The 27,539-nt window shown below is 42.3% G+C and overlaps 1 protein-coding gene and 1 long non-coding RNA gene across 2 annotated transcripts in view; one reads left to right on the top strand and one right to left on the bottom strand.

Annotated features, from left to right (window-relative positions):
- Positions 1-817: 817 nt before the first annotated feature.
- Positions 818-21,700, top strand: E2F8 (E2F transcription factor 8). The gene is made up of 14 exons (XM_075927718.1): positions 818-933; positions 1,423-1,545; positions 5,360-5,632; positions 6,036-6,192; positions 6,769-7,071; positions 7,592-7,753; positions 10,731-10,868; positions 11,082-11,294; positions 13,290-13,371; positions 13,637-14,171; positions 15,488-15,703; positions 16,913-17,045; positions 18,411-18,802; positions 20,950-21,700. Exons 2-14 carry the CDS (start codon positions 1,528-1,530, stop codon positions 21,136-21,138), a joined length of 2,811 nt encoding a protein of 936 aa, XP_075783833.1. The 5' UTR covers positions 818-933; positions 1,423-1,527; the 3' UTR covers positions 21,139-21,700.
- Positions 18,617-27,539, bottom strand: part of LOC142829171 (uncharacterized) — a 24,830-nt gene continuing 15,907 nt past the window's right edge. Inside the window, exons 2-3 of the long non-coding RNA XR_012903559.1 lie at positions 24,316-24,384; positions 18,617-18,711 (exon numbers count right to left, since the gene is read on the bottom strand). This is a non-coding gene — a long non-coding RNA (uncharacterized LOC142829171). The remainder of the gene's footprint in view (positions 18,712-24,315; positions 24,385-27,539) is intronic.

Below are 27,539 nucleotides of genomic sequence, written 5' to 3'. Positions count from 1 at the left end.
CAACCAAACACATTGGAATAGCAATGCACTGGAAGCCACCAGGGAAAACTAGTATTATTGGGGGCCACTCTTTAAACAATATACAGGCATTCATCCAAATTAGACTGCAACACTCAGGTGCTACAAAAGCTCACTTGCACTTAAGAGTGAAAACTCCAGTAAAACAAATGCAGATCCCGTTGCACTAAACGTTTTTTGTAGCATTCAAGTCTTCGTATCCCACAAGGGGTTCAAGCATTAGCCTCCTGAAAGGTAGATGATGGAGAAAAAGCATATTGTTTCACAAAACAGCATCACATCTGCACACAAGAGGGGTAATACGTACAACTTGCCCCCCACACGGAGATTTTAATTGAGACTCATTCGAACTTCGCCATTCACGGACACATGTGCACTGGGAGATTTGCTTCACTAGTACACCCCTTCCTGGTGCACATACAGCTACATTTCCACGGATGCCAAGATTGGGGGGAACCGCCATTATTTGCACTGGCCCCCAACAAAAGAGCGCCCCACCGACTTCCGCGCACACAGGGAGCGTGGAAAGGGGAGAAACAGATGCTCCCCCCACTTGCAGCAGCACCGCCAGGCGAGAGGAGAAGCAGCAGCAGGAGCACAAGCACGCACACACGTCTATAGCGACACCATTTGTTGCACACCAGCCCAGTTCCCGCGCCCCGCACCCGCCAAGCTCCGGGCGGAGAAACTTTCCGAACTTTCGCCAGTTCAGTAAGCAGGAGTGGGCGGCCGCGGGCTGCGATTGGCTAGGCGGGCAGGAAGCTCGGCTGTGATTGGCTCTGCTCACTCCCCCGCCTCACGAGGGTGGGGAACGTCCGCTAGTCAGCGACGAAACTTCTGTCAGCGGGTTAAATTCAAATCGGCAGCGAGCGGCACCGGTAGCGAGCGCGGGGCCCGCCCTGTCGCTCCGCACAGGTAGGTGCGGGGCTCAGCCGGAGCCACACCGCGCTTGCGGTTAGCCCGTCTCTGCGAATCCGCACTCAGGCAACGCGCTCGGGAGGGGCCCGGCGGGAAGAAGCGTCTAGCGGGGGGCGCGGGCTACTGGCGCCAAACGTTTAAATCGGATCCCGGAAGAGTCTCGCCCATTTTTCCCCAGCCAATCAGCGCGGCGGCCTGGTGACTGCTGCCGTGTGATTGGCGCGAGGCCGGGCGGGGGCGAGGCGGGGCCGGGAAGCAGTTGGGCGGCAGGGTGCGGGTTAACTGAGCTGCTCCCGCTCACTGGCGGGCCGCGCGGCCTGAGGCGATCCCAGAGCCCGCCCCTCGCCAGCGCGGGCGGGGCCCTGCGGGCGGGGGAGGCGTTGACAGGTGCTGGACGGGCACGTCCCGAGTGACCAGCCGGGCCGGACTCGGCTCGGTACTTACGGCTCCGGGGCCCTCACCCGCCGCTGCCTTCCCCTTCCCCAGCGCTGCCAGGGCTGAGATGCCGTCGCTGCTGCCCGGAGCCCCGTCGATGACCCTGCGCAGCCCGGCTGGCCAGGAGCAGTGAGGGAGCCCGAGCGCCGGCGGGAAATGGGGTCGGAAGAGAAGGTACTTGCGGGAGTCTGACCGGGCGCTGGCATGTCAGCACTACGCACGCAGGGCGCCTCCATTCCCTGGGCACAGTCATGACATCGCCTCTCTGGATCTTCTACACGAGGCTCCTGCTGATGGCCGTGCGCTTGTCCTCACAGGGTGCTGCTTGTACTGTCAGCCTGGGGCTTGTGGGTCAGCCGGGAACAGGCGCTGAACCGCAGCAGCATCCACCTCCCTGCATTGGCGCTATGGCCAGGTCTACTGTAAAGGGCAAGGTTGACTACAATAGGCAACTCCAGCTAGGTTAACTATGGAGCTGGAGTTAACGTTGTAGTTGGAGCAGAGGAACCTTGATTTGAGTTTCCTTGATGCCTCCACAGCAAGAGGCTGACAGTAGGCTTCCCTTACTCCGCTGCCAACAGGGTTGCCCTCTGAGTTCGATTTCGCAGGTTTTTGCTAGACCTGCTAAATTGAATTCTGGAAGATCGATCTTCTGCTTCGTGAAGACATGGCGTATGCTTCTTGTGGAGGTGGAGTTATTAAATCCATGCAGTGAGGTACTTAGGTTGACAAGAGTGAACTTTTAGTGAAGACACTTAGGTCAGGGATGGGCAAAATATGGCCCACAGGCTGCATCTGTCTCACCAAGCCACCAGATATGGTCTGCAGCCCAGTGGGAATCTCAGGAAGCTCCCTACCTTCTGTACACTGCTCAAGCAGCCAGCTGCAGGGGCCATGTGTTTCTGCACATATCACGTGGGGCGGGGGGAGTTCTGTGTGCTGCCCCATCCCCCAGCATGCAAAGAACCCATCTCCCAGGGGCACATGGTGCGCAGGGAACACGTGGACTCTGCAGCCAGCTGCTCTAAGTAGCAGGGGCATGGAAGGCAAGGAGCCTGCTTGAGGTTGGGCTGCTGGCCATTAGGAGCCTCCTGGCCAGAGCCTTCCTCTGGCACGCTAGCTCCTTCCAACCATCTGTTCCCCCTTCTGCATCCCTCCCCCAAGTCACAATCCAAACCTTCTTCACCCCCGCTCCAACCTTCTTCACCCATTTTTTTATATGAAATAAATATCTAAGAAACAATACACAGCTTGAAATGTATAGACTAAGCTATATGCATGTTATATATTAGCAGTTATGCCAAAGCAATAAGTAAATGTCGTAGACATTAACCCAAGATAACCTTTTGTTAGAAGTCAGAATTAGTTTTTAATTTTGTTTTGTTTTGCCTGATGTGAGCCATTCCATTCAGTGGCAAGGGTCAGCTCACAATGGTGTAAACGATTTGAAATTTACCATGTTTCATTTTTCTTAGCAAAAAGATCAGCCCTGTGTGAAAACTCGCTAGCTTTATTTCTCAAAAGAGGAGGAATCTTTCTTATAAAATGTTGAACACTTAAACTAAGGATGTTAAAAAGCATTTAATATGATAAGCGTGTAGCTGTTAACAATCAGCATTTACTTGGTTACACACAGAAGAGCCTGCAAAGCTTTCCTGGGAGCGGGGCTACAGTGAAGCCTTCTCCCCAGGAGCAGAGTGGGCAGCCCTTGCTCACATGGCTTCACTCCCAAGAAGGAGGCTTCACTGCCCTTCTGCAGCGAAACTGCCTTCCAATGAGCCATCTGAGTTTGAATTTAACTGGTACCATTATCCAAAAAGCATCAGCTTATTGGTTAAATGATTGGTTACACTCTTAACATCCCTAACCTAAACAAGTATACCTATTCCTTATGGCCAGCTATAAGCAAAAGCAATAGATGTCACTGTGGCTCCGTCTGGATTGCCACTGAATGAATGCTATCTTGCATTTAAGCTGTGAATACTATGGATGGTGTGGCCACTAGGGCACCTCTGCTTTTTCCTTTTCTTTCAAAAGAACTTCTTCCCTGTCTACACACACCTTTTTCCGAAAGCTCTTTCGGAAGAAGGCTTCTTCCTCATAGAAAGAAGCTTACCAATGTCAGAAGAACCCCTCTGTTCTTTCTATTTTTTTTTTTTTTTTAAAGAACACGATTGCAGCGTGGACGTAAGTGAATGTTTTTTTTTGGAAAAAGGACCGTAAAGGGATAACCAACACCTTGGCAGGGGGGACTCATATATTATTCGTGGACTGTAGTTTTAACCATTTACCAGGCAATTTTTGGCATTATTCCCCCAAAATGAGTGAATTAGCCATGAATTAACTGTCATCCTGAGTTTTATGTTAAGTTCTTTTATTTATTTGTTTTTTACTTGATGCAAGCAGGTTAATGGAAGAAACTGTATTTATGTATACAGGCAGTCCCCGAGTTACGCGGATCCGACTTATGGCGGATCCGTACTTATGAACGGGACTTTTCTTGCCCCGGAGGATGCGGGCGGCGGGACCGCCCAGACGCGCCGCGATCCCACCGCCCGCGTCCTCTGGAGTGAGAAAAGCTGCTCCGCGTCTCCCTGGTCTGCTGGGGGGGGGCAGCAGACCAGGGAGACGCAGAGCAAAGCCACGGAGGACCCGGGCGGGACCGCGGTGCGTCTGGGCAGTCCTGCCGCCCGGGTCGTCCGCGGCTTTGCTCCGCGTCTCCCTAGTCTGCTGGGCTCCCCTCCCCAGCAGACCAGGGAGACGCGGACCACCCAGACGCGCCGCAGTGCTGCCGCCCGGGTCCTCCGCGGCTTTGCTCTGCGTCTCCCTGGTCTGCTGGGGGACCCTGCCCCCCAGCAGACCAGGGAGACGCGGAGCAAAGCCGCGGAGGACCCGGGCGGCAGCACCGCGGCGCGTCTCGATCCGCCGCCCACGTCTCCATGGTCTGCGCGGGGGGGGGGGGGGGGGCGCAGCGAGTGCGCCCCCCCCCCCCCAGTGGACCAGGCTTTTCTCGCGGACTCCTGTGGTAGAGCAGCTGGGGCACTGCCAGTTGGTCCTGCAGCGCCGCTCCTCCGCGCTACTGGACAAACCCGGCAATACCCCAGCTGCTCTGCCTGAGGCGTCCTGATTCAGCCGTCCTGATTCAGCCGCTGCTGGTCAGTTTCAGCAGCGGCTGAATCAGGATGCCTGGGGCAGAGCAGCTGGGGTGCTGCTGGGTTGGTCCAGTAGCGCCAAGGAGCGGCGCTACTGGACCAACCCAGCAGCACCCCAGCTGCTCTGCCCCAGGCGTCCCCAAGTCATCCGCTGCTGAAACCTACCAGCGGCTGACTACAGGAAGCCCGAGGCAGAGTTTCTCTGCCCCGGGCTTCCTGGAATCAGCCGCTGATCAGTTTCAGCAGCAGCTGACTTGGGGACACCTGGGGTAGAGCAGCTGGGGTGCTGCTGGTTTGGTCCCTGCAGCGCCGAGGTGCGGCGCTGTGGGGACCTACCCGGCAGCGCCCCAGCTGCTCTGTCCCAGGCGTCCAGATTCAGCTGCTGTTGAAACTGATCAGCGGCTGATTCCAGGAAGCCCGGGGCAGAGAAACTCTGCCTCGGGCTTCCTGTAGTCAGCCGCTGGTAGGTTTCAGCAGCAGCTGAATCTGGATGCCAGTTCTGACTTAAGTACAAATTCAACTTAAGTATAAACCTACAGTCCCTATCTTGTACGTAACCTGGGGACTGCCTGTACTGCATATTGCATGTTAATAAGCCCAGAGTCAACGTGGTAAGTTTTATTCAGCCAAGACTTCATTGCCTTAATAGAAGTCTAACTTGAATAAAGACTGAAAAATTTGTCCGTAGGCTCCCCAAGAGAATAAACTGATTGGCAGTAGACAAGACTAAAGATCAATTTGGGCATGTAGTCTTATGTATGACATTACTTTGAGTTTTATGAGACTTTATTATTTATTTATTTATTTATTTATTTGCTTACTTTCTTTTTGGGCAGGAAAATCATTCTTCTAAGCCACAACAAAACGTATTGAAAACTCCTCTGAAACAGGCAGCTACCTCACATTCAGTATTAACGGAGATCCAGCCTGATTCTGGACTTCTAACAACACCCCCAAAGTCTAAGGAAGTTCCTCACGGAGACCCATGGACACCAACTGCTAATCTTAAAATATTGATCAGCGCTGCTAGTCCTGAGATTCGAAACAGAGAACAAAAAAAGGGACTTTCTGACAGAAGTGAAACTGTAGAGACAAAACACTGTTTGCATGTATGTGGGAAAAAATGTCTATAAATTAAACAGGCGTTTGCCTGTTGATTTAATGCAAGTCTGATTACTAGGTTTTTCTTTTTTTAAAGATGTACTTTAATTCAAAAGGAATTATTTTGCGGGAGTTCTGTGGCATATGTTATACTGGAAGTCAGACTAGACTATCACAATGTTATCTTCTTGCCAAGTTTTCCTTCTGTGTTTAGATTTTACTTCTGGAATCATAGCTATTTGTGATATTATTTTAATTGTTTATATGCTAGATTTGTTATTTTGAGGCTCATCAGCTGTTGAGGATAAGTCATTTGATATTGTTCATCAGTCCCAGATGCTGGCAGTAAATCTGTCAAACTTAACATTTTTATGTACAACATTAAATTATTGTTTCCTTGTTTCTGTACAGGAGCATTTATCAGGAGATGAATATGAAAGATCTCAACCGAGCCGTAAAGAGAAAAGTCTAGGATTATTGTGTCACAGATTTTTAGCTCGATATCCTAATTATCCCAGCATTGCTGAGAATAGTGATATTTGCCTTGATGAAGTAGCAGAAGAGCTTAGTAAGTCTGTGCGCGTACTACAATGTTTATGATTAGGAATATGTAATGTCCTATGAATATCCTCTTTAGTATGTTAAATTATGAAAACGTTTCGTAATGCCCAAGCTAATTTTAGTTCATTCCTTGTCTCAAAGAAAAGAAAGAAGTCCTCGGTTTTAAGACAATCCTTTTTAAAGTTTGAAATGGAAATCTGTTTCTTCAACAAAACTTATTTCTCTGTACACACTGTCTTGTTACAGAACATTTTAAGAAAAAGAACCTTCCATAATGTTTTATACAGAACATATAAACAATAACCACGGCTACTGGCAATAACGAGTACATTTTTGGTTCTTCAAATTATGGGTATGATCAGTGATTGGATGAGTGGGGAATTGGGTGGTTTTCTGGCTGCATCCACAGTTTGCCCAAATGTGACATCAAAATAATATGTGATTTGATGCAAACTATGTAGATTTTTGTAATAGTTCCTTAAATCATCATGCTAGGTAAACCAGCTGCAGAGATATGTATGCTAAGAACAGTACTGCATGATCCAAATTTCAAGATGAATGTTAGTATTGTTTTTCCTTATAGATGTTGAACGTAGACGCATATATGATATTGTAAATGTGCTAGAGAGTCTGCATATGGTGAGCCGCCTTGCCAAAAACAGATACGCTTGGTATGGGCGTCATAATCTCAACAGAACGCTGCAGACTTTGAAAAAAGTTGGCGAAGAGAACAAATACACACAACAAATTGAGATGATCAAGAAGCGAGAGTATGATTTTGAGTTAGACAATGATAAAAATGAGGAGATGGCGACCAAACTTGTTGGCCCAAATGAACATTCAGAAATGTGTTTTGTTGAACTTCCAGGGATGGAATTTCGAGCAGGTAACAATTTTATGTATTAAAATTAGAAGTATCTAAACACAGATCTCTTAAATTCTTAAGCCTAAAATGCACCAAAGTGTTATTCTTTTTCAGATGTTTTAATTAAGACCAAGGTGCTTGTTGATAAATATTTTTGTTACAGGTTGTACCTTCTTGGTCTGTCACTCTTGGGACCAGGGCTGCTCTCTGTGCTTGGTCGCAGGGTTCTGCAGGCATCCTGCCTCTTCCCGAGAGTGTCCTCTGCTCCCCACTCTTCCCCCTTCCTCTCTGACCTAGAACACTGCAAGTGAGCTATATGCAATGCTCTGGAAGCTCTGTGAGGACAGGGGTAGAGTTGTTGAGCAAAGGGACTGGTTTATTCCCAAGAGTGCTCCAACCTGAGAGCCCCCATGGGGTAGCCAAACTATGGAAATCTGGACTACAAATGTCCAAGCTGTACTTAATTTCTTAAATAGTAAGAACTGCCATTTCAGATGGCATGTCACTGGATACATTTTAATACTTTCTCCTTTCTGTACAGCTTCAGTAAACAGCAGGAAAGACAAATCTTTACGAGTGATGAGTCAGAAATTTGTGATGCTATTTCTTGTATCAACTCCTCAAATAGTGAGCCTTGAAGTTGCTGCTAGAATTTTGATTGGAGAGGACCATGTAGAAGATTTAGATAAAAGCAAGTTTAAAAGTAAGTAAAATACTGCTGGACCTGTCTTGGTTGTCTATTTATATACGTTTTGTCTCTAATGATCTGGTTTTTATTTTTCTTAAATGGAATGTATTTCATTTACTATTACAGCTGTTGTTTATAGTGAGTCTAGCAAGCTGTAATTGTTAAATATAATGTTACATATTATGAAACGTGATGAGACTCTTTCTCTTCCTATAATATATTTCTAATTAGTTATGAAGGAACTAATTATACCTTTAACACAAGATGTCCACAAGATCTATTTGTGGAAGGGTAGCCAAAAATACATATGAAAGATTTGAAGAAAGCTGGTTTATAGGGCCTTACCAAATTCATAATCTGTATTAGTCAATTTCATGGCGGGGGGGGGGGGGGCGGCGGTAATTGGTCAGTTTCATGTTTTCACATGTTTACCTCTGCAGTTTCATAGCGTTGTATCACGGGGGTTCTGACCTAAAAGGCAGGTGGGAGAGGGGATTGCAAGACTATTGTAGGCAGAACAAGGGCTTTCCACCTTACTTCTGGTGTGCTGCTGGTAGAGGTGCTGCCTTTAGTCCTGCACAGCCAGAGAGGAATGTAGCTGGCCAGGTGCCCCTTGTAATGCCAGTGCCACTACCAGCTGCAGCACAGAAGTGAGAGTTATAGGATATAGGTTACTGTATGTCTAGTTTTCCATTAGTCTCCTGCTGGAGTGGGAGTGAGATTGTTGAAACTGCAGCCTCCCTGCACTGGGGTGTGAGACAGCTAGAGCTGCAACCTCTGTTCCAAAAGGCAACAGCTGGAGTTATAGATCTTTCTAGGGCTGGGGGAGGTCCTAGAGGTGGGTCTGACCCATTCCAGGAACACTTCTGCAGGGTAAGAGAACATCACATCACATCCCTCCCATTTGCGGCTGGTACTAGCAACTGGAACGCTGTGATCAATAGGAGTCCCTAGCTGCATGCTGGATTTCATGTAGGAAATCAGATTTAACAGTCTGTGACCTGTTTTTTCAAAGCTGTGAATTTGGTAGGGCTCTAATTATGAAGTGATATTATCATGTTGCTCATTAGTAACTGTCTTTTTCATTATGAAACTTCCTTATTTTTTTGTTTCTTATCAACTGTCACATAAATTTGATTGTCCCTGTACTAGACAAGTTTTTATCATGGTCATGTGACTGTGCTGGTTGAAATGTAGAAAAATTTCTAGAAGTCCAGGAAGTAGTTAATCTCATGGGAGGAAGTGGAATTTAAAATATTGTCTTTGTCAACTGTAATTCTGTTAGGGTGTGTCTACACATGCACCCTCTTTTGAGAGAGGAATGCAAATGAAGACATTGGAAATTGCAAATGAAGCCCGGATTTAAATATCCCGCACTTCATTTGCATATTCGCGTTATGGCACTATTTCGAAATAGAGCTATTTTGAAATAACAGATGCTGTTAAGACACGGTTATTTCGAGAGAAAACCCTTCTCTTGAAATAACTGGCAAACCTCATTTTATGAGGTTTACCAGTTATTTCGAGAGAAGGGTTTTCTCTTGAAATAACTGTGTCTTAACAGCATCTGTTATTTTGAAATAGTACTATTTCGAAATAGCGCCATAATGCGACTATGCAAATGAAGCACGGGATATTTCAAATGTCTTCATTTGCATCCCTCTCCCTTAGTTCATGTCTCCTTAATTGTGGTATTATTTTTAAATCCTCTCTCCTGCCATTGAGTCACAGACAAAACCCCCCCATTGGCTTTTGTGCAAATTGTGCATGTGGAATAATGACAGGATCAGGCCTCAGTAATTACAATTAGTAGTTTCTTTTCCACTACATAATGTTTTTCTCTCTTTCTCCACTGTGGACTGATGTGTCTGACCAAAGGGCACTGCTTGTATTCAGAGAGATGTATCTTTCTGTAAATATAACTAGTGTGTTACCACATACTTGGCAAACAAGGATCATCCTGAATTTTGTGGATGATTTGCCAGGTTTGGGGGTTTTTTTTTTTCAGTGGGAGAAACTGAGCCTGAATGTGTTATGGTTGAAAGTCAAGCTCTTTGGTGGTAGTTCAATTGGATTTTAAAATGTGAATCTAGTGGATAGTATCTCAAATTATTAATCAGGATATGGTGGTATATTGAAGGATTCTGCAGGTGAATGATGATTCCAGTGTATTTTAGAATATTTCTGTTCCTCCTGCCACCAATTTAGCTGCTATCTTTCAGTGTAAGATAGGGACATTAAAATGTGTTTAATTTTGTAAATGTGTAACCGCTATACATTTCAGCGGTTACATGTATAAACATGGTGGAGCAGACAGGAGCCAGTGCTCGTGGGGCACTGGCTTAAAAGCTGCCTCCTCCCTCTTTCCTCTCCTGCCCATGCTGTTGCCTTTGTGTGTTTTTAGGCAGCAGCGTGGGGTGGAAGTAGGTGGCTCCACATAAGCTGGCATGCGTGGGGAGCCAGCTTAAAAGCCAGTGACTTGTGCATACCAGCTCCCACCTGCATTCCTGTCCCTGCTGCCTCTGTTTCAGAGGCAGCTGGGGGAGGCGGCTCCACGGGAGCTGGTACGCACACGGAGCTGGCTTAATCGTACTGATACAGAGGCAGCAGTGGTGGTGGATGCTGCATGTAACTGTTAGAATTAACCTGATAAGCCCATGCTCATTGGTTAATCATGTAAATGGCTGGCTACATGTTCAGAGCCCTAATATAAAGTTTCTCCAGGCTTGCACAATATCAAGGCCCAGATCTGGGGAGAAAAAAACAATTTGGATAAAGACTAAATTGTTCTTAAAGGATCCAAAATGAGTGACTGCAGTCTGGAGCCAATAACTTCAGCTGTTACTTTTAATTTTGTTTAACATAAATTTAAGAACATGTTGCAGGGGTGGGGAAGCATCCTTAGCTTTATGTGAAATAACTATGAACGAAGGTATAATTCTAGTGAACCCAGAAGTGCTATACAGAATTTAACTTATTTGTTTTATTTCAGCCAAAATTAGGAGACTATACGACATAGCTAATGTTCTCAGTAGTCTAGAGCTTATCAAGAAGGTTCATGTTAAAGAGGAGAGAGGCCGAAAGCCAGCATTCAAATGGACAGGACCAGAGGTTTTACCAGATACTCAGGGTGAGTGTTCTGCTTTACTTTCCTTTTGTCTTGGTTGGCACGAATTGCCTTTTTTCCACTTAAACTTACACTGAGGGATAGTTTAATTTTCTCTAAAGAGTATTTTTTCCCAGTTTGTCAGATAATGCCTGCATTCTAATCACCAACCAAATAGTAAAAGAACTGTTTTATTGTTCATGTTACATGTGATATTATTTTCATTTTCTATTTTAGATACAAAACCTTTAACTACTACCACTTCATTAGTTCCATCTAATTCTGCAAAATCTAAATCTCCCAAAGAGCAGTGTTCAAAAAATCTCTTCCCTTTGAGAGGCAAGCAAAACTTCACTCGGCATCCATCGCTAATAAAGCTAGTAAAGACTATCGAAAGTGACCGGAGGAAGATCCATTCTGCTCCAAGCAGCCCCAGCAAGACAAGCACACGTATGTAATTAGAAAGCAAGTTGCTCTGTCTTTTCCTGCATAGTCTATTGGAGAGATAATGTGGGTAAGGTAATATCTTTTATGGACCAATTTTTGTTAGTGGAAGAAAGAGAGAGAGTTCAATCGTAGTCCTGCCATGAGTATAGTGAGGTAGACTAGATTACTATAATCTTGTATTTAGCTGTGACACTCTGAGTACCTTCCTTTAGGTCAGGGAAAAGCTCTGTGTAGCCGCAAAGCTTGTCTCTCTGCCAACAGAAATTGGTGCAGTGGAACATATTTACCTCACCCATGTTGTATTTCCAATATCGTGGGACCAACAAAGCTACAATAGATATGCTGTTAACATATTGTATGAATCTATTGTTAAATAGATATTGACGTTTAACTTCTTTGGATTTGGTTAACCAGTGCCTGGAGCAGCCCCTGCACCCGCACTACTACAGGACAGTTAAGTGGTTAACATTTTTAAATGGGATTTTACATCCCTAGTTAGCATGTGCAACATAGAGTTGCAGCCATTATATTCCAGATCTAAATTTGGTTAACTATTTGTAATTACCTGCTCCTGTTACTAGGAGTTATGTAGGTTGTGCACTTTCATTATTTATTTTTATTATTAAAGAAGAAAATGCCTTAATTTTTAATTAACGCTATTAATGCAATGCTATAGAAAACAAAATGAAGTTAATATTCTGTTAGGAATATGTTTTATGGATATGCATACTTTACCTTTTTCTGCACTGTGGCTAGATTTGGCAAAATTTTATTTTATTTTTTTTTACTAGCAGTCATTTTGCGTAGATTACACTTATAGGAAAGTTCAAGAAATTAAATATATGTAATATAATTTTATATTAATATGCTTGCTAAAGGGAAGTAAAGAACAGTTTTAAATTTGTAGGATTTCAACTTCAAACATTATTCAGATTATTGAATAATTATCATACATAGTAAGTTTGAATCAGAAACTCATAAAGCTTCCATTACTTTTTCCGTAACTAATTTGAATTATTTTGTGATTTGTAACAGTAAACATTTTCATTACACTAAAATGACAGTTGAATAGGCAACTTGATTTTAATTTTGTTAGCCAATTTTTTAATGAACTCTAATCATAATAGTCATTACTTTTTTCCAATGAAAAACAAAAATAATTATTTAAACCTTTCACCCAGCATATTCTGATGTAAAAAGTAGTGCATTCAGCTAATTAAAGTGGCAGGATTGTTTATGCAAAATTTGGTATCTGTAGGTAATCATGAAGTATGACTTTATTTTGCACAAACAAATTCACAAACTCTTCAAAATATATAACAGATAACTTCAACAAATTAATATAGATATTTTTAAGAAACCTTTGCTATTTTTTTTTTAATTTTCATATTTGTGAGAAACTCTGGGAAGCTAGAGAATTATTATTTAATTCCACTGTATGTTGAAATTAGAACAATTAAAGTTTTATAACTGTTAAAACACATATTTTCCACATCATGTACTAAAATATACAAAGTTAATGTCCTTAAATGCGTTTCTAAATTCTCAAGTAGCATTTTTTTCCTTTGCCTACATATACATTTTGATTATGGATGGAACTATGTATTGTGAATGAAATTGACGTTTACTAATAAAAATCCAATTGTGCCAGGCCTAACTATGTCTCAGCTGGCCCTTCTGGAAGGGCCACATTTAAAGTTGAGATCACCATTTATTCTTTGAGTAAATGCAGTTCTTGGGCTTGGACTCTGCCAGCAAAAGTACGAATTGGTGCCTCATGTTGTCCTTTGTGGATGCTTCTCTACAAAAAGCTGAACTGAGGGCTCCAACTTAAGCCACTGTCCAACTGACATATCCAGCCTGAATTGTAATTGAATGGCAACATGGAGGTGAAAGACTTAACACCTTGTTACTAAACATTTAAACCATGCAAACTGTCTAAACGGTATTCTTAATGATGAATCTACCTACTGTTTATGGCTTTTTTCTCCCGAACAGATAATGACCAAAAATCATCCCTGCCAAGTAAAATGGCTCAGCTTGCAGCAATTTGTAAACCACAGATAGAAGAACAATCAAGGTATGTTTACACTAGCGTTATAGTGAGAAGTTTATTTCACATCTGGATCACAAAATTTGGAATGTATTTAGTCAGCTATTGTGAACTAGAGTTAGCCAACCTGTAACTATTAAACTCAATTTTTCAATAGCATTATTTTCACTTTATTTAATGGATGAAGTAGTGCAAATTCCATCAGATTACTCTGTTTTTGCATGTCATGACATAAAATGGCCAGCGGCCTTCTGAATGTATTTAAGTGCGTATTTCTTATTTTTTCTTTTAGGGAATTAAAGATGAAATTGACAAGATCACCCTTAGAATGTAAATTGAGCTCTAGTGATGAATCTCTTCTGAAATGTGAACCTAACACTACATCATCCTGTCAAAATCCATCTCTTGTTCAGCCACTGGGTGTCCTGCCTCTTATCCACAATTCAGTTTCTCCAGTAATGCTACCTCAAACCCATTCTGCTATTTCATATGCTATATATTTGCATCCTTCCCAAGCTCAGACTGTGACAACATATAGCCCAAGTTTTACATTACAGTCTGTGCCCTGTCCCAATGTGACTAGAACTAAAAGTGTTTTGGATGGTAATTCAAAAATACCGCTTAGCCAAATGACCACTGGACAGGGGGACAGTAATGCAAGTGAAGTTAGCGTGGCGAACTTGATGGCTAAAGAAACACAAGTTACAAAAATTGAGTTTACACCAGAGAAGTGCCTTAAAAGATCTCAAGCATTACAGGAGAACAGTTCAATTAAGAAATGTAAAAGTGATGAGAAAAGTCTTGAAGATGTTTATACAGTAAGTAATGTAAGAAAAAATATAGCTTTTTTACCTTAATATTGTAGTGATGACATACTATTACAAAGTACTCAGGATCCTAATAGAAGGCACAAATAAATGGATTGTATAAAACATGATTTCAGGAGAAATTCAACTCTTAATTCAAAATTGTTTGGTTGAATTGTGGACAAATGTTCTTAAACCTTGATGGAAGTATATTGCTTTTAAGTCCCACCAGGGGTTGGCTTTAGATAGGGGTATCATACCAGTCTTATGGAGTGAGTGCTTTTTGTTTCAAGGTGGTGAGGAGAGTATTTAGAAAGATTGCACTGAATCAAAAGGCTGCTCAATTCCCTGCAATTCCGATTTTTGCAAATGTTCGGTATTTGCAGCAATTGTGAATAGTATTACACTTTCAGTATAAATCTTGAACTTGCCTTTTTTAAGGGTGAATGTCCATGGATACTGTGCTCATAGTTTACCTTGTGTTTGGCAAACATTCAGATAATACATAGTTCTGTCAATCAAAGCAAATCTTTGCAAGACCAAAACTTGAATCAGGTTATCTTAACAAATAGTTTGATTCAGGGGGAAAAAGCCCACACCTATGAGTGTTTACAGAACATTTTAAAAGTATAACCAAAATCCAAACATGGTAACTTTATTTGCTGTCTTCCAGGGGATGTAATGCAATCTTTCTGGAGTAGTTCAAGAACTTCCTTACCTCAAAGTATTTCAAGGATTTTTTTATCTAGTGTTATTAATTCCTGACACCCTATATAAAAAATTATTCAGTTGAAACTTCTCAGGCCAAATCTCTAGATATATGTGAACTGTGCTTATGTACTTGGGAAATGTGGATAAGAATGTCTTTTTGACCCTTGTTTCTAAATCCTGGGACTATTTGATAACCAGTTTGGCCTCATAATGCACTTTAGCAGTCTTTAGGCTATGCTCTACTTTGTGCTTGCTGGAACAGCCATAGGTCATCACTGTAGAGTGCTCTTACCATGCCCCTTCCCAACCATAGAACATCTAGGATGCTGGTGGGTGCAGAAGCAGGTAATGTAGAGCTGTCTGTGCTGGTACTTTAGTAGTCTACAGGGCAGAATAACAAAGTGGAGTTTGATGCTATGGCTCTTTAAGAGGCTTTTTTTGGTAGTATTCATAAAAGATTTAATGAATGGAATTAGTTTTTGAAACATGACATTTCAAATATCTCATATAATGAAAGCAAATACATGATTTAAAGCTATATACTTAATTACATTTACTGTAGATATCTAAAACCCATCTTTAAAATGTCTTTTTTTCTTGTCCTTGTGTAATACATATTTTTTCAGGGACATTCTGTTAAGGGTGAAAGAACATCTTCTAGTACACTGCACTTGAAGCCTGAAATAAGTAATTTCCAAGAGGAAAACCAGCACAAATCTGAAAAACTAGATCAAAATGTGGAATGTTGCTTTGATCATGAAAGGAAAGGTCTTTCAGAAGATAAAAGCAGAAGCAGTACTACACAAGAGATGCCTGTTGCATTTGCTGTTTCTACTCATGAGGTATACTTTCCACTAATTTGAAAAAGTACAGCCCCCCCAAAGATGTATTAATAGTCAGAACATACATACAGGAAACCTCTGTGATTCATTTGGTCTTTAGTCTACCCTTAAGCTCTTATTTCTCATAGGACTCTACTGTATTACGCATACAAGTAGGGGAGGAAAAAAATACTTTTCAGCAATATTTCCAATGAAGGTTGTGTCTCTTCATTAGAAATTCTTCTGGAGAGTCTTTAATTTTCCTCTTGTGCTTAATTTCAAAGGTTTATTTGGCTTTCAGTAGAAGCGTGTAAATTCTTGCATGACTAGCCTAATGAGGTTCTTATAGTTCTTAACTTCTACAATTTTTAATTGTACGAATAGAAAAATGCTCAAATTTAATTACATTAACATATAGTGAGATCTAGTATTTTTAAAATCTTGTTTCTGTTTTTAAAAAAAAACTAGTGGGCTGCATGCCACACTCGCCAACCCCCTCTCTCTCTGGTGGCTTTCGTGCCAGAGAGCATGAGAGTGTGATGACGTCCAGCGAGCGTAATGAGGTCATTCTGTCGCCTAGCAGGAAAAACGTATTTACATATAGAGATTATAATGTAATTCTTAATGGAACATGAAGTATCGATGAACTCTTTGCCAAAATAAATGAGCAATCTACTTTTGTTTGCTTTGGTGCTCATTTGCAAAACTCAGCACTCTATAGTGGGTGTCATCATTATTGGCTGTGTGTGTCTTAGAGGAGATTCGAGTTTTCTTGGCAAAAACAGATTTTATTATATATCTAAAAGGTATTATACTCATGGACTTTTATCAAAGGTCTCATCTGATCCGAGAATGGAATGATGTTGCCATTTGAGTCCAGACTTTGGTTTGTCAAAATGTGCATTCAAAAATTGTCAGCATTTAATTTAATCTCTAATTCAGCCAGACATATTTAACAGAAATGCAGCACACTCTACTTCTTGAGAAAAAGGAGGACCTTGAATTACATACTGAAGATTAATGTCAACTGAAGATAAGTGTTGAGAGGAAGTCCTGTTCAAGCCTCTGGCAGAAGTTAATCAGCAGAAAAGGATGCAACATAGGTCCTGCAGTGCAGAGAGAGTGAAAAATGGCATTAGGGTTTTTCAAAGACTACAGATTATACCATAAGAGACATATGAATATGTTTCTTATTACACCTGTGTGAAAAAAATATCCTTTCTTTTTCAGACCTTGTTTTCTTCAGGGTATCTTATTCCTCTTGCTCAGTGCTCACAAAATAGCAATGAGGCCATTTTTTCTAACAAGGAAAACTCTGGGATATGTTCGCTGCCACATGTGACCTACAGTTCACCTATTGCTGGTGTGTATATGTACACTATATATAAGTATTTATATAGATGTAACTATGATGGGGTGCGGTCACAGAAGACCCCTTGGGATTGTTCCCCAGTGTGCTGATTATGCCATCCTGACATCTGTCTTCTTGTTCTCTGTGGCTCTCCTCCGCCCTCCTGGGCCAGGTCTTCTGGTGTCCCATTCCTATCCCCAACAAGGCATAGAGTTGATGTTACCACCCCCCTGAAGGCAATGCAGATACTGAACCCCTTCAGCTCTGGGAGTTTGTAGTTCTAGGGCATAGCACCCAGGAAACCAACCCACAAAGGGATAAAACCCCCAATAAATCAGTCTTTGTGCAAAAGGTTTACACAATGAAAGCTCATTCAGGAAAGCCTCCTTTATCAATGAAAGAACTATGTGCACACTGATTGTTCTCCCCCTCCCATAACAATAATTTACACTGGGCCCGACAGTAAACAAAAGTGTTGTTTTTTTTTAAAGTACAAGCTGTAGAATGTAAGTGGCTGCAAGTGAAAACAGCCAGATCAAAGTTACTAAAAAAATTAAAAGTATGCACATAACTAGGTGATATGGTCACGTCTTACTAGTCCAATCACTTTTGGACTTATAGGACAAACAGAGCTGTTCACTAGTCTTTAGTTGATCAGACTCGTCCTTAGTTGATCACCCAGTTGTTAAGACTTCTGGAGCACCAGTGATGACTTTTATTATCACATTTAAACGATAAACAGTCTCATGCATCATATTTCTAACTTTACATACAAGAATGATACATGCCCCAAAATAGGATATACAGATCCAATAGATTGTAATACTAATATTGATAGATTACATGTTGTATTTTGTCCAAAATATCTTTGAGTTAAGTGTATTTATATTTATATAAGCCAGTTTTCATAAAGCAAGGAGGAGGACCGTCACAATAAGTTTTCTGGTTTTGAGCATTGTGAACCAGTTTCACCCAGAAGAAGTCAGTGAAACTACCAGTCATGGATTTGGCCCTTTTGGAGTCTTAGGGTGTGTCTACACTTCAATTAAAAAAAACCACACAACAGTGAGTCTCAGGGCCCAGTTCAGCTGACTCAGGATTGCGGGGCTCGGACTGCAAGGCAAAATACCTAACATGATAGATAGTTGGGCTCTGGCTAGAGCCAGGCATCTGAAACCCTCCCTCCTCACAAAATTTTGGAGTCTGGGTTCCAGCTCAAGCCCGGATGACTACACTACTATTTTTAGCCCCCAGATTGAGCCTGAGTCAGTTGACCTGAGTTCTGAGACCCATTACCATATGTCTTTTAGCACAGTATAGACACCCTCATCTGTTAAAGGTTGATTTTTAATTTCCAACTCCATTTTTCTTTCATAGGTGTTATTCCAGTGACAGCTTCCGAATTTACAGCTGTTAATATTCCTGCTTTTCATGTCACACCCTTGAAGTTAATGGTACCACCATCTTCTATAGCTGCTGCACCTGTAGTAAATAGCTCATGTCTTAATTCAAGCCATAGTAATCCTGTCCAAAACCCAAGCTCTTCAATTCTGAACTTTACTCTACAACATTTAGGGCTCATACCTGCTGGTATGCAAGTTTCTCCAAATCCTGTACTTCAACCAGTGCCAATCTCTCCAAAACAAGAATCTGTTAGTCCTGTTTCAGAGAATGTGACCTTGCAACAAGAAAGAGTGTTTAAAACCGAATCAAACATAACTGTGTATGACTTAAATGGAAAATCCAGTGCAGTAATTCCTTTACAGCAGGTAAGATAACTGTCAAATACAAGTATTCTAACTTATTTTAAGTCTCAAAGGTGTAGGCATATTAATCTGTATCTTTAAAAACAGTAAGTAGTCCTATGGCACCTTAGAGACTTTTGTTAGTCTCTAAGGCTATGTCTAGACTGGCATGATTTTCCGCAAATGCTTTTAACGGAAAAGTGCCAATCAAGATGCGCTTTTCCGTAAAAAAGCCCCGATTGCCATTTTCATGATCGGGGCTTTTTTGCGCAAAACAAATCTGAGCTGTCTACACTGGTCCTTTTGCACAGAAGCTTTGCGCAAAAGGACCTTTGCCAGAACGGGAGCAGCATAGTATTTCCGCAAGAAGCACTGATTTCAGACAGTAGGAAGTCAGTGTTCTTGCAGAAATTCAAGCGGCCAGTGGAGAAAGCTGGTTTTGCGGAAAAACTTGCCAGTCTAGACACAGCCTAAGGGTACATCTACACAGCAACATTATTTCAAAATAACTAGCATTATTTGAAATAACTTAGTCCACATCTGTGGAGCAGGCAGTTATTTTGAAATAATGTTGCTGTGTGGACGTACCTTAAGGTGCCAAAGAACTACTCCTTATTTTAAGAGTTAGAAATTACTTACTAGAAGACTTACCCAGCATTGTCTGCAGACAGAGGCTGCTCCATGGGATGCCCGGTGCAGCCCCTGCCCATGGAGAGTTCAAATCCAGAGGCAGCAGCATGGGATGGCAGGGAGCTCCCCGGGGTGGGGCAGGGAGCACACTGGCTAACGGTCCCGCCCTGGGGGACTATTGAATAGTTGTGTAACTGATCTTGTGTGTGGTTACACGACTATTCAGATTAATCACGATCTACCCATACCTTCAGGGCAGGGTGCTGGTGGTGTGTGGGGGAGGGGGTGCAGGGCAGGAACGTGTAGTGAAAGAGTGAGCATTGGAGGTTGAGGGGGAACTCAGGGCAGAGTATCCCATCTGGTAGTGCTTTCTCCCTTCCCAGCTCCTGCAGCTGGTGGGATCTTCTGTCCCCTGCCAAGCCCCGTGTTCAGAAGGGCCTTCTTCCCACCCAACCCCTATGGCCAGTAGGACCTTCTCTCCACCACAGCCCTCCCTGGCTGCCAGGGGCCTTTTCTCTCCCCTCAACTACCCCTTGGCCGCACGGAGTTTTTTCTCTTCCTCTAGCTCCCTCTGGCTGCCAGGGACCTTCTGTCTCCCCACAGCTTCCTTGGCCTGCATGGCCCTTCTCCCTTCCTCTGGTGCTGTGGGAGGGATTTGGTGCAGAGGGACTACTTATCCTGTCTGGTGACAGGCAAGATTGCCAAGCCCCAGCCCCACTGGCCATTCTCTTGGTGATCTCTCTTCAGTATAGCTTTCCCCTGCTGGCTCGCTGCTTTCAGTATGGTGCCCCTTCTCTCTTTGCCCACCTTTTCAATATTATGGAAAACAGTCCGATTCCCAGCTCTTCCCATTTTCTTGGCACAGCCAAACCGTGATCTTGCTTTAAGTTAGCATAATAGGAAGCTCCATACTAAATTTGGTGATCCTAGCTCTTACTGTTTAGGAGGTGTTCTTGAACAAATGGACTCACAGATAGATGTGCTGATCTCTAAAATAAATAGTATAATAGTTCCCAAAGGCCATGATAAAGAAAAATTTGAGTAACTTTAATTATGATTTTAAATCAACAATCAGGAAAGCTTTATTTAAATAATAGATTTTAATTGTATTTACATTTGTTGTGAGATTTATTCTCATTGGTTAATACTTGCTGATTTGCAACTAAATATAGCCTTTGCATGAAGTTTGGTGCTTTTTTGTTTATTTGATTGCCTGGTTTGGGGGGATTTTTTTTGTGTTTGCTACCTAAACAGGATACATATACGTATTAAAGCTGGTATCTAGCTTAGCTTACCTTTTTGTTAAGACACTTAATTTTTACGTTTTATTTGTTAAGAAATGGGGAATGAGGCATTTCTAATTTTCTAGGTGACTAATTTTTGTAATTGCAGTTAGTGTCAAACTAGGGATGTCAAGGCCAAAAGAAGGAAATTTTATATATTACTTTCTCTTTCTAAGACTTACAAGGTTTTTGAATATTCTAGCTTTAAGTTTCTATCTAATTTTAAGTGACTGCAATGTTCTTTTCCCTTCCAATCAGTCTCGTATTCCAGTGAAATCTAAAGAGTCACAATCAGTGACTGAAAGTTTTTTCCGTACGCCCGGAGGGCCGAATGCAATTTCTAGTTTATCTTCGTCTCCTTCAAATTCAGACTGCGCTGATGGAATTTCACATGGAAACTTGTTTGTTCCACAAAGAAAACTTGAAGTGTCAGAGGACCAACTTTGACTGAGACGTCTGTCTGTTAAACTTGTTTTGTGGGTATATTTACCAGTACAACACTTAGTATTGTGATTTGGAAGATGTACATCCTGGAAACAAACAGTAAATGCATTAAGAAGTCTTCAGTATTGAAAAAGCCTTATTTAGCGCTTAGGATTAAAATTGGCATTTTTTATAAAAGCAACTAATGTCCATTAATTTTTGCAGTTTAAAGCATTACAACCAAGTATGTGCCAAATGTCTGTTTTACTCTGCATAACAGTACAGAACAAAGTAAGCTCTTAGGCATAATTTGTTGTGTACAGAAACTGAGTAAATGCAAAACCACAGAGCATCAGTACACCTTTTGCACAATGAAAGTACTGTGAGCATGTAATATATTGTATTTTTAAATAGGAAAGGCTATAGTTAAATATTTTCTACTTTATTTTTACTCCTACATTCTTTCAATAATGATCTTGTAAAGTTAGTAAAAAAATTAATCAAGTATGTAAATTAAGAATTATTTATAATGTATTTTTAATCAATTTATTCACATTAAATTTAAGGCTAAACTTTTTAATTTTAAGTGCTAAAGATATTGTTTAATTGAATGAAATAACCTCAGTAACTTATGCATAATATATCAAGACAATTTTTTTATGTTGCTCTGTCGTAAAAGCTTTATACTATTAATTTGCATTATAGGAAGAGGGAAATACTGCAATATTTTTATCAGAAGGTGATATGTATGAGACAGATCAGGGGTTAGCAAATACTGGGCTGGCTGCAAGCCAGATTTGGTCTGCAAGGGTTAGCTCAGGGTGGGCTCCCACCACTACATTTATCTCCTTGGCGCAGGTATGGGCAATTGCAGCTCTCATTGGCCATGGATCACAGCCAGTGAGAGCTGTGGGAAGCGGTGTCCCAGTCTGTACTGCTTTCCACCGTTCCATTGGCTGGGAGCAGCAATCTGTGGCCAATGTGAACTATAATTGCTGGTATTTGCGGCTATCGGGTAAATATAGTGGCAGTGGCCCACCATGGGCTAACCCTGGTGAACCACTGCCATGTTATTGATCACCCTGGTACAGATTTTTTTAGACTCCCCTCATTTTGCTTCTATCAACAACTATGGGTGTAATTGATAGTTCCCTTTTTAAAGTTTTGAATTCACATCAACTATAGAACTCAGACAGTGAAAACTGTAGAGCTTTGTAAGGTTTCAGGTTCAAGTTATGTAAACTCACTGGAACTGGTTGAAAATTTTTCAGTGGAATGGTTTTTCCAACAAAACATGGCCTTTTTGCAAAACTGAAATTTTAGGTGAGAATTGTGGTTTGCCCTACAATTTGAATTTTCCAGATTGTGGAGGGAGGAACAAAGACAATTCCCTGGCTTTTAGAATTGGAGTGGGTTAGTGGAGAGACAGAACTCCAGGATAGTCTGCCTCTCTAGCAGGATGGGGCTCTTGTCATTGAAATTTCACAATGAAAAATAATCTGGGAAGCCAAAAAAAGAGAAAACCCATGTTTTCTTTAATACCCTTTCGGGGTGGGAGGAATAAATACAAATTTGTTTTTTACACCTCCTACTTCAGGACAGGGATTTTTCTGCTTGGGATTCACATTTTTCTGCCAGTGCTACTTCTCAAATAATACTTCCATGGAAAATGAACCTGAAAGTGAAAGCCACTCTTCTTCCTCATGAACCTGAAGTGTTTTTGTGGACCAAACTTGAAACATTAAAGCCAACAATCTACTTTATTTCTCTGCTGGCTAATGAGAAGTTTGCAACAGGACCTAAACTACAAACTTAGGCAATCTCCAAATTTCATAATTCAGTACATATCAACTTCTTGCTATTGCACAAGTTTGAGAACTGTCACGTAATCTGGTTTGGGCTGGGCCATGTATGTAACACAAAACATTAATTTTGGATTCTAATACAATGCTGTGTTTATAGCCACTGTAGCAAATGACATAGCCTTGGTTTTTATATAGCCCAGTGTTTACTATGTCTATACTGGCAGCTTCTTGCGGAAGAACAGCCGTTCTTCTGCAAAAACTTGCTGGCTGTCTACATTGCACGAGCATTCTTCCAGAAGTAAATTTACAGTTTAGTGTTGTAAAACAGGGCTTCTTCTGGAAGAGTTATTCGTCTCCCCACGAGGAATAAGCCCTCTTGTGCAAGAGCTCTTCCAGAAGAGGCCAGTGTAGACAGGCAACATGAACTTCTTGCACAAGAATCCCCTATGGTTAAAATGGCCATCAGAGCTTTCTTGTGCAAGAGAGCGTCTACACTGCCATGGATGCTCTTGCGCAAAAGCACAGCTCTTGTGCAAAAGCACATGTCAGTGTAGGCGCTCTCTTGTGGAAGAGTTTTTGCACAAGAACTCTTCCACAAAAGAGTAATCGCGCAAGAAGCTGCCAGTGTAGACATAGCCCAAAAGTCAAATTCTGCCTTGAGATGCAACCCATGCAGTTCCATTGTTCTCCATGTAAAGGAAGAATGTAGCCCTGAATAATATGTACCTGGACCAAAATTCAGATCCAAATCTGAACTCTTCCAAATTACTAGGATGTTGCAGCAGTTTACTGTTTTAGCCCATCAGCACAGCTGGATAAGAAAGTAGATGGTGTTCACTATTGAGGTTTTTTGGTAGTGTGAACACTTGAAAGTTTACTCGTGTAACATTTGTAAGTTAAAAGAACTGCTCCCAGTTTTAAAATATACCTTGCTCAAATTTTCTTAGGATTGGACTCACTGATATCAAAATTATTCCCCCTCCCTCACTTCGCCATAGAATTCCTAGAAGGAGGATTTATGGTCAAAACATTGCTAACTCTCTGTTTTCAACATCTTTTAATTAATATTTAGAATAATCATTTTTTTTTAAATCTACTGTCCCGACATGTAACCATATATTTCAAAATAATTTTCTGTTCTCCACTAAGGCCGGAAATAAAGGTCTTATGGTGTAGTCTATCCCACTTCAGCTTTAAGAAGTATAAAGAAGGAAAGGCATCTTTCCTGCTTTTTTTATATTTGAAGTTCAGATCTTGTCTAACTTGGAAGATCAGGATAATGAGAATACTGAAATGATAACAGAACAAAATATAAGAAAGTGAAAGCTAAGTGGGAAAAGCATTTTTACTCAGAGTTTAAAACTTTTAAAAAACAAAAGTGGCATCTGTAACCTACCACTTTAGCCAAAGGATGTCTTTGTCAAAGATTCAACACCCTCAAACTCTTCTTCTCCCCATCCTTCTGCTAGGGAAAAGCAGAAATGACTGTTAAGTTAAAAAGCACAGATTTTTATTACAAAGGGGAAAAAATTAATCCTCAAATCATTTTTTAATTTGTATATGATGTCAAAGTGGGTACGAGTATATCATAAACCACATGAATGGTCAGTGTTTGCAATTAGGATGTTGTCTTTAAGTTCCACCTATCCAAGCTATAAAAGGTTATACAGTAAAACTCCAATTGTCCGGCATCCAGTGGTCCAGCACTCCCGATAGTCCGGCACCAACTGGAACCTGGAAGTGCTCCGGCCAGCCGGACAATTGGAGCTACTATGAGCCCCATGGGCGCTCGCGGCTGAGAAAGGGAAAGAGAGAAGAGAGGAAGGGGATTATACCCCTGTGACGGGTCTGCAGCACCTCAGCCACTGCCACTGCTGAAACTGATGAGCGGCGGACTTGGGGAAGCAGCGGAACAGAGCAGCTGGGGTGCTGCCTAGTTGGTCCCGCAGCGCCGCCCCTCACCCCCCTGCTCGGCGATAACTACTAAAGTCTGGGGGGCGGGGAGCCCACTCCCCTCCCGGAAACTCTTGGCGACCGCTGGGCTGAGCGCAGCCAGAACGGAGCAAGTTCGGAGACTTAGCTTTCTCGGCTGCACAGGGCTTTCTCCGCCTTCCTGCAAAACGGCAGAGGGTTCACCCCTCGCTGCGCCGTTCCCAGTTCACCCCCTGGACGCAGTGCAAGTCCCAGCAGACCCGTCACAGCCGCCCACCGGAGTACCTCCCAATACTCCGGCATATCCAATAATCTGGCATCACCTAGGTCCCAAAGGTGCCGGGTTATCAGAAGTCTACTGTACATGTATTCTGACTTCAAGTTACTCTTGTGACTCTTTGCTTTTGTCAAAATTCAGCCACTTTTGTGTAGTTTTTGTGAGTTCTAGCACTTTGTTAATTTTGCAGATTGAAGACTAGAGTTCTGCTCAAAGCAAATCATTCCTACATTTCCTTGAAGACTTGAATTTGACTTGCTGCTCAGCTGAGCTTTTTGCTCCTTCCATCCTATCTAACCTATTCATAGACATGACCTGATTACCTGATTCATTTCTCCTACACCTACTAGCAAACTTCCTTTGATCTCTAGGTTGCTTTCATTTTCTTTGATATTTTAAACATGAAAAGTGCCTTGGGTCCCTGCACATTTGATTTGTCACATACTTTCCCAAAGCACTGCATCTCACCTCATCGCTGAAATAGAAAAATTAATGCACTTGCTCGCTGATTGTACACTCCAAGTCTCCATTTCCAAAGTGATGCTTTGGCCAGAGATTGTATCTGCTATGGACAGCTGGCACAGAGCAGTAAACTGAGCTGAGACACTAAAGAATAGTGCACGGCTTCCAAGACTGACCAGCACTTTAGGGATGTGAATAACTAGTCGACTATCCGATAAGCAAATAGTCAACACACTAGACTAGTCGCTTCTCCCCACCCCCTGTTGCTGCCTTTATCAAAAAGAGGCAGTGGATGGGGAGGGGAGGGGAAAGAAGGGGTTCTTCAAAGCAGCAGTGCTGCGTGGAGCCTGGGGCTAGACAACAGGTATAAGGGGAAAGGATCGCCATGGTTTTTCTTGAATAAAAAAAACACCCAAAACTCACCAGGATTAGCTCCAGAAGAGGGCTCATGACTGTGAATCCCAAGTGAAGATGCATCTGACGAAGTGGGTCTTTGCCCACGAAAGCTTATGCTCCTACACTTCAGTTAGTCTATAAGGTGCCACAGGACTCCTCGTCGCTTTTGCAGATTCAGACTAACACAGCTACCCCTCTGATACAAGTGAAGATAGGCACCTTCTTCAGCCTCAAACTAAAAAGCCTAACTCTCATCAACATTGCCTGCTGGCTAGCTTAGGCAGTACCCGGCTCAGCGTACTGGTTTTTGAGAACTCCATTCTAAGACATCTCCCCATGCACTATACGTGGAGCCTGATTAGCTAACCTGGAAATGGTGGGATTTACAAAAGTACAGAAAGCAAGCACCCACTGAAAAACAAGCAGATTAGGTGCCTAACTCCCATTATGCACTCGTATCCCACTAGGGACCTACCTACCACTTTTAAGTATCTAAACACTTGTAGCATTTCTACACTGGGGAGTTATTTTAAAAAAAAACAAGGTGAGCATCCACACTACCAAGCCTGTTATTTTGAAATAATGGGCTTGTTATTTCAAAATAATAACGCCTGCTTTTAAAGAGGAATAAACTTATTTTGAAATAGTTATTCTGAAATAACATGGTAGTGTAGAAATAGCTCTAGAGATGGAAATCTGGCCATCAGGCAAAATGTTCAAAAGTGGTTATTAACTATGTATGCCTCCATTTTGGGGCATGCGCCTGGATATGTCAAAGGGCTTATAATTTTCCACAGGAGGTCAATCAAGGCAGAACAAGATTTAGTGCAAAATTTTGAGAATTACTGAAGAAGATCTTATAAATCTTATTTTTAAAAATTGGCTTGGGCACTAAAGACACTTAAATTAGACACTTAAATCCTGCTCAATGTCAATGGGATTTAGACACCTAACATAGAACATAAGAACGGCCGTACTGGGTCAGACCAAAGGTCCATCTAGCCCAGTAGCCTGTCTGCCGACAGTGGCCAGCACCAGATGCCCCAGAGAGGGTGGACCGAAGACAATGATCAAGCGATTTGTCTCCTACAATCCTTCTCCAGCCTCTGACAAACAGAGGCCAGGGACACTATTTCTGTCCTGTGGCTAATAGCCTTTTATGGACCTAACCTCCATGAAATTATCTAGCTTCTCTTTAAACTCTGTTAGGGTATGTCTACACTACAAAGTTAGTTTGAACTAACGGACGTTAGTTCGAACTAACTTTCATAGGCGCTACACTAGCGCTCCATTAGTTCGAATTTAATTCGAACTAACGGAGCGCTTAGTTCGAACTAGGAAAACCTCATTTTACGAGGATTAAGCCTAGTTCGAACTAGCTAGTTCGAATTAAGGGGTGTGTAGCCCCTTAATTCAAACTAGTGGGAAGCTAGCCCTCCCCAGGTTTCCCTGGTGGCCACTCTGGCCAACCCCAGGGAAACTCGTCTGCCCCCCTCCCGGCCCCGGACCCCTTAAAGGGGCACGGGCCAGCTACGGTGCCCATGCCAGGTGCA

This window comes from Pelodiscus sinensis, chromosome 4 (assembly GCF_049634645.1).
Source record: "Pelodiscus sinensis isolate JC-2024 chromosome 4, ASM4963464v1, whole genome shotgun sequence".
Classification (NCBI taxonomy): Eukaryota; Metazoa; Chordata; order Testudines; family Trionychidae; genus Pelodiscus; species Pelodiscus sinensis.
The sequence above is the reverse complement of the archived record's forward strand: the minus strand, read 5'-3'. Positions and strand labels throughout refer to the sequence as shown.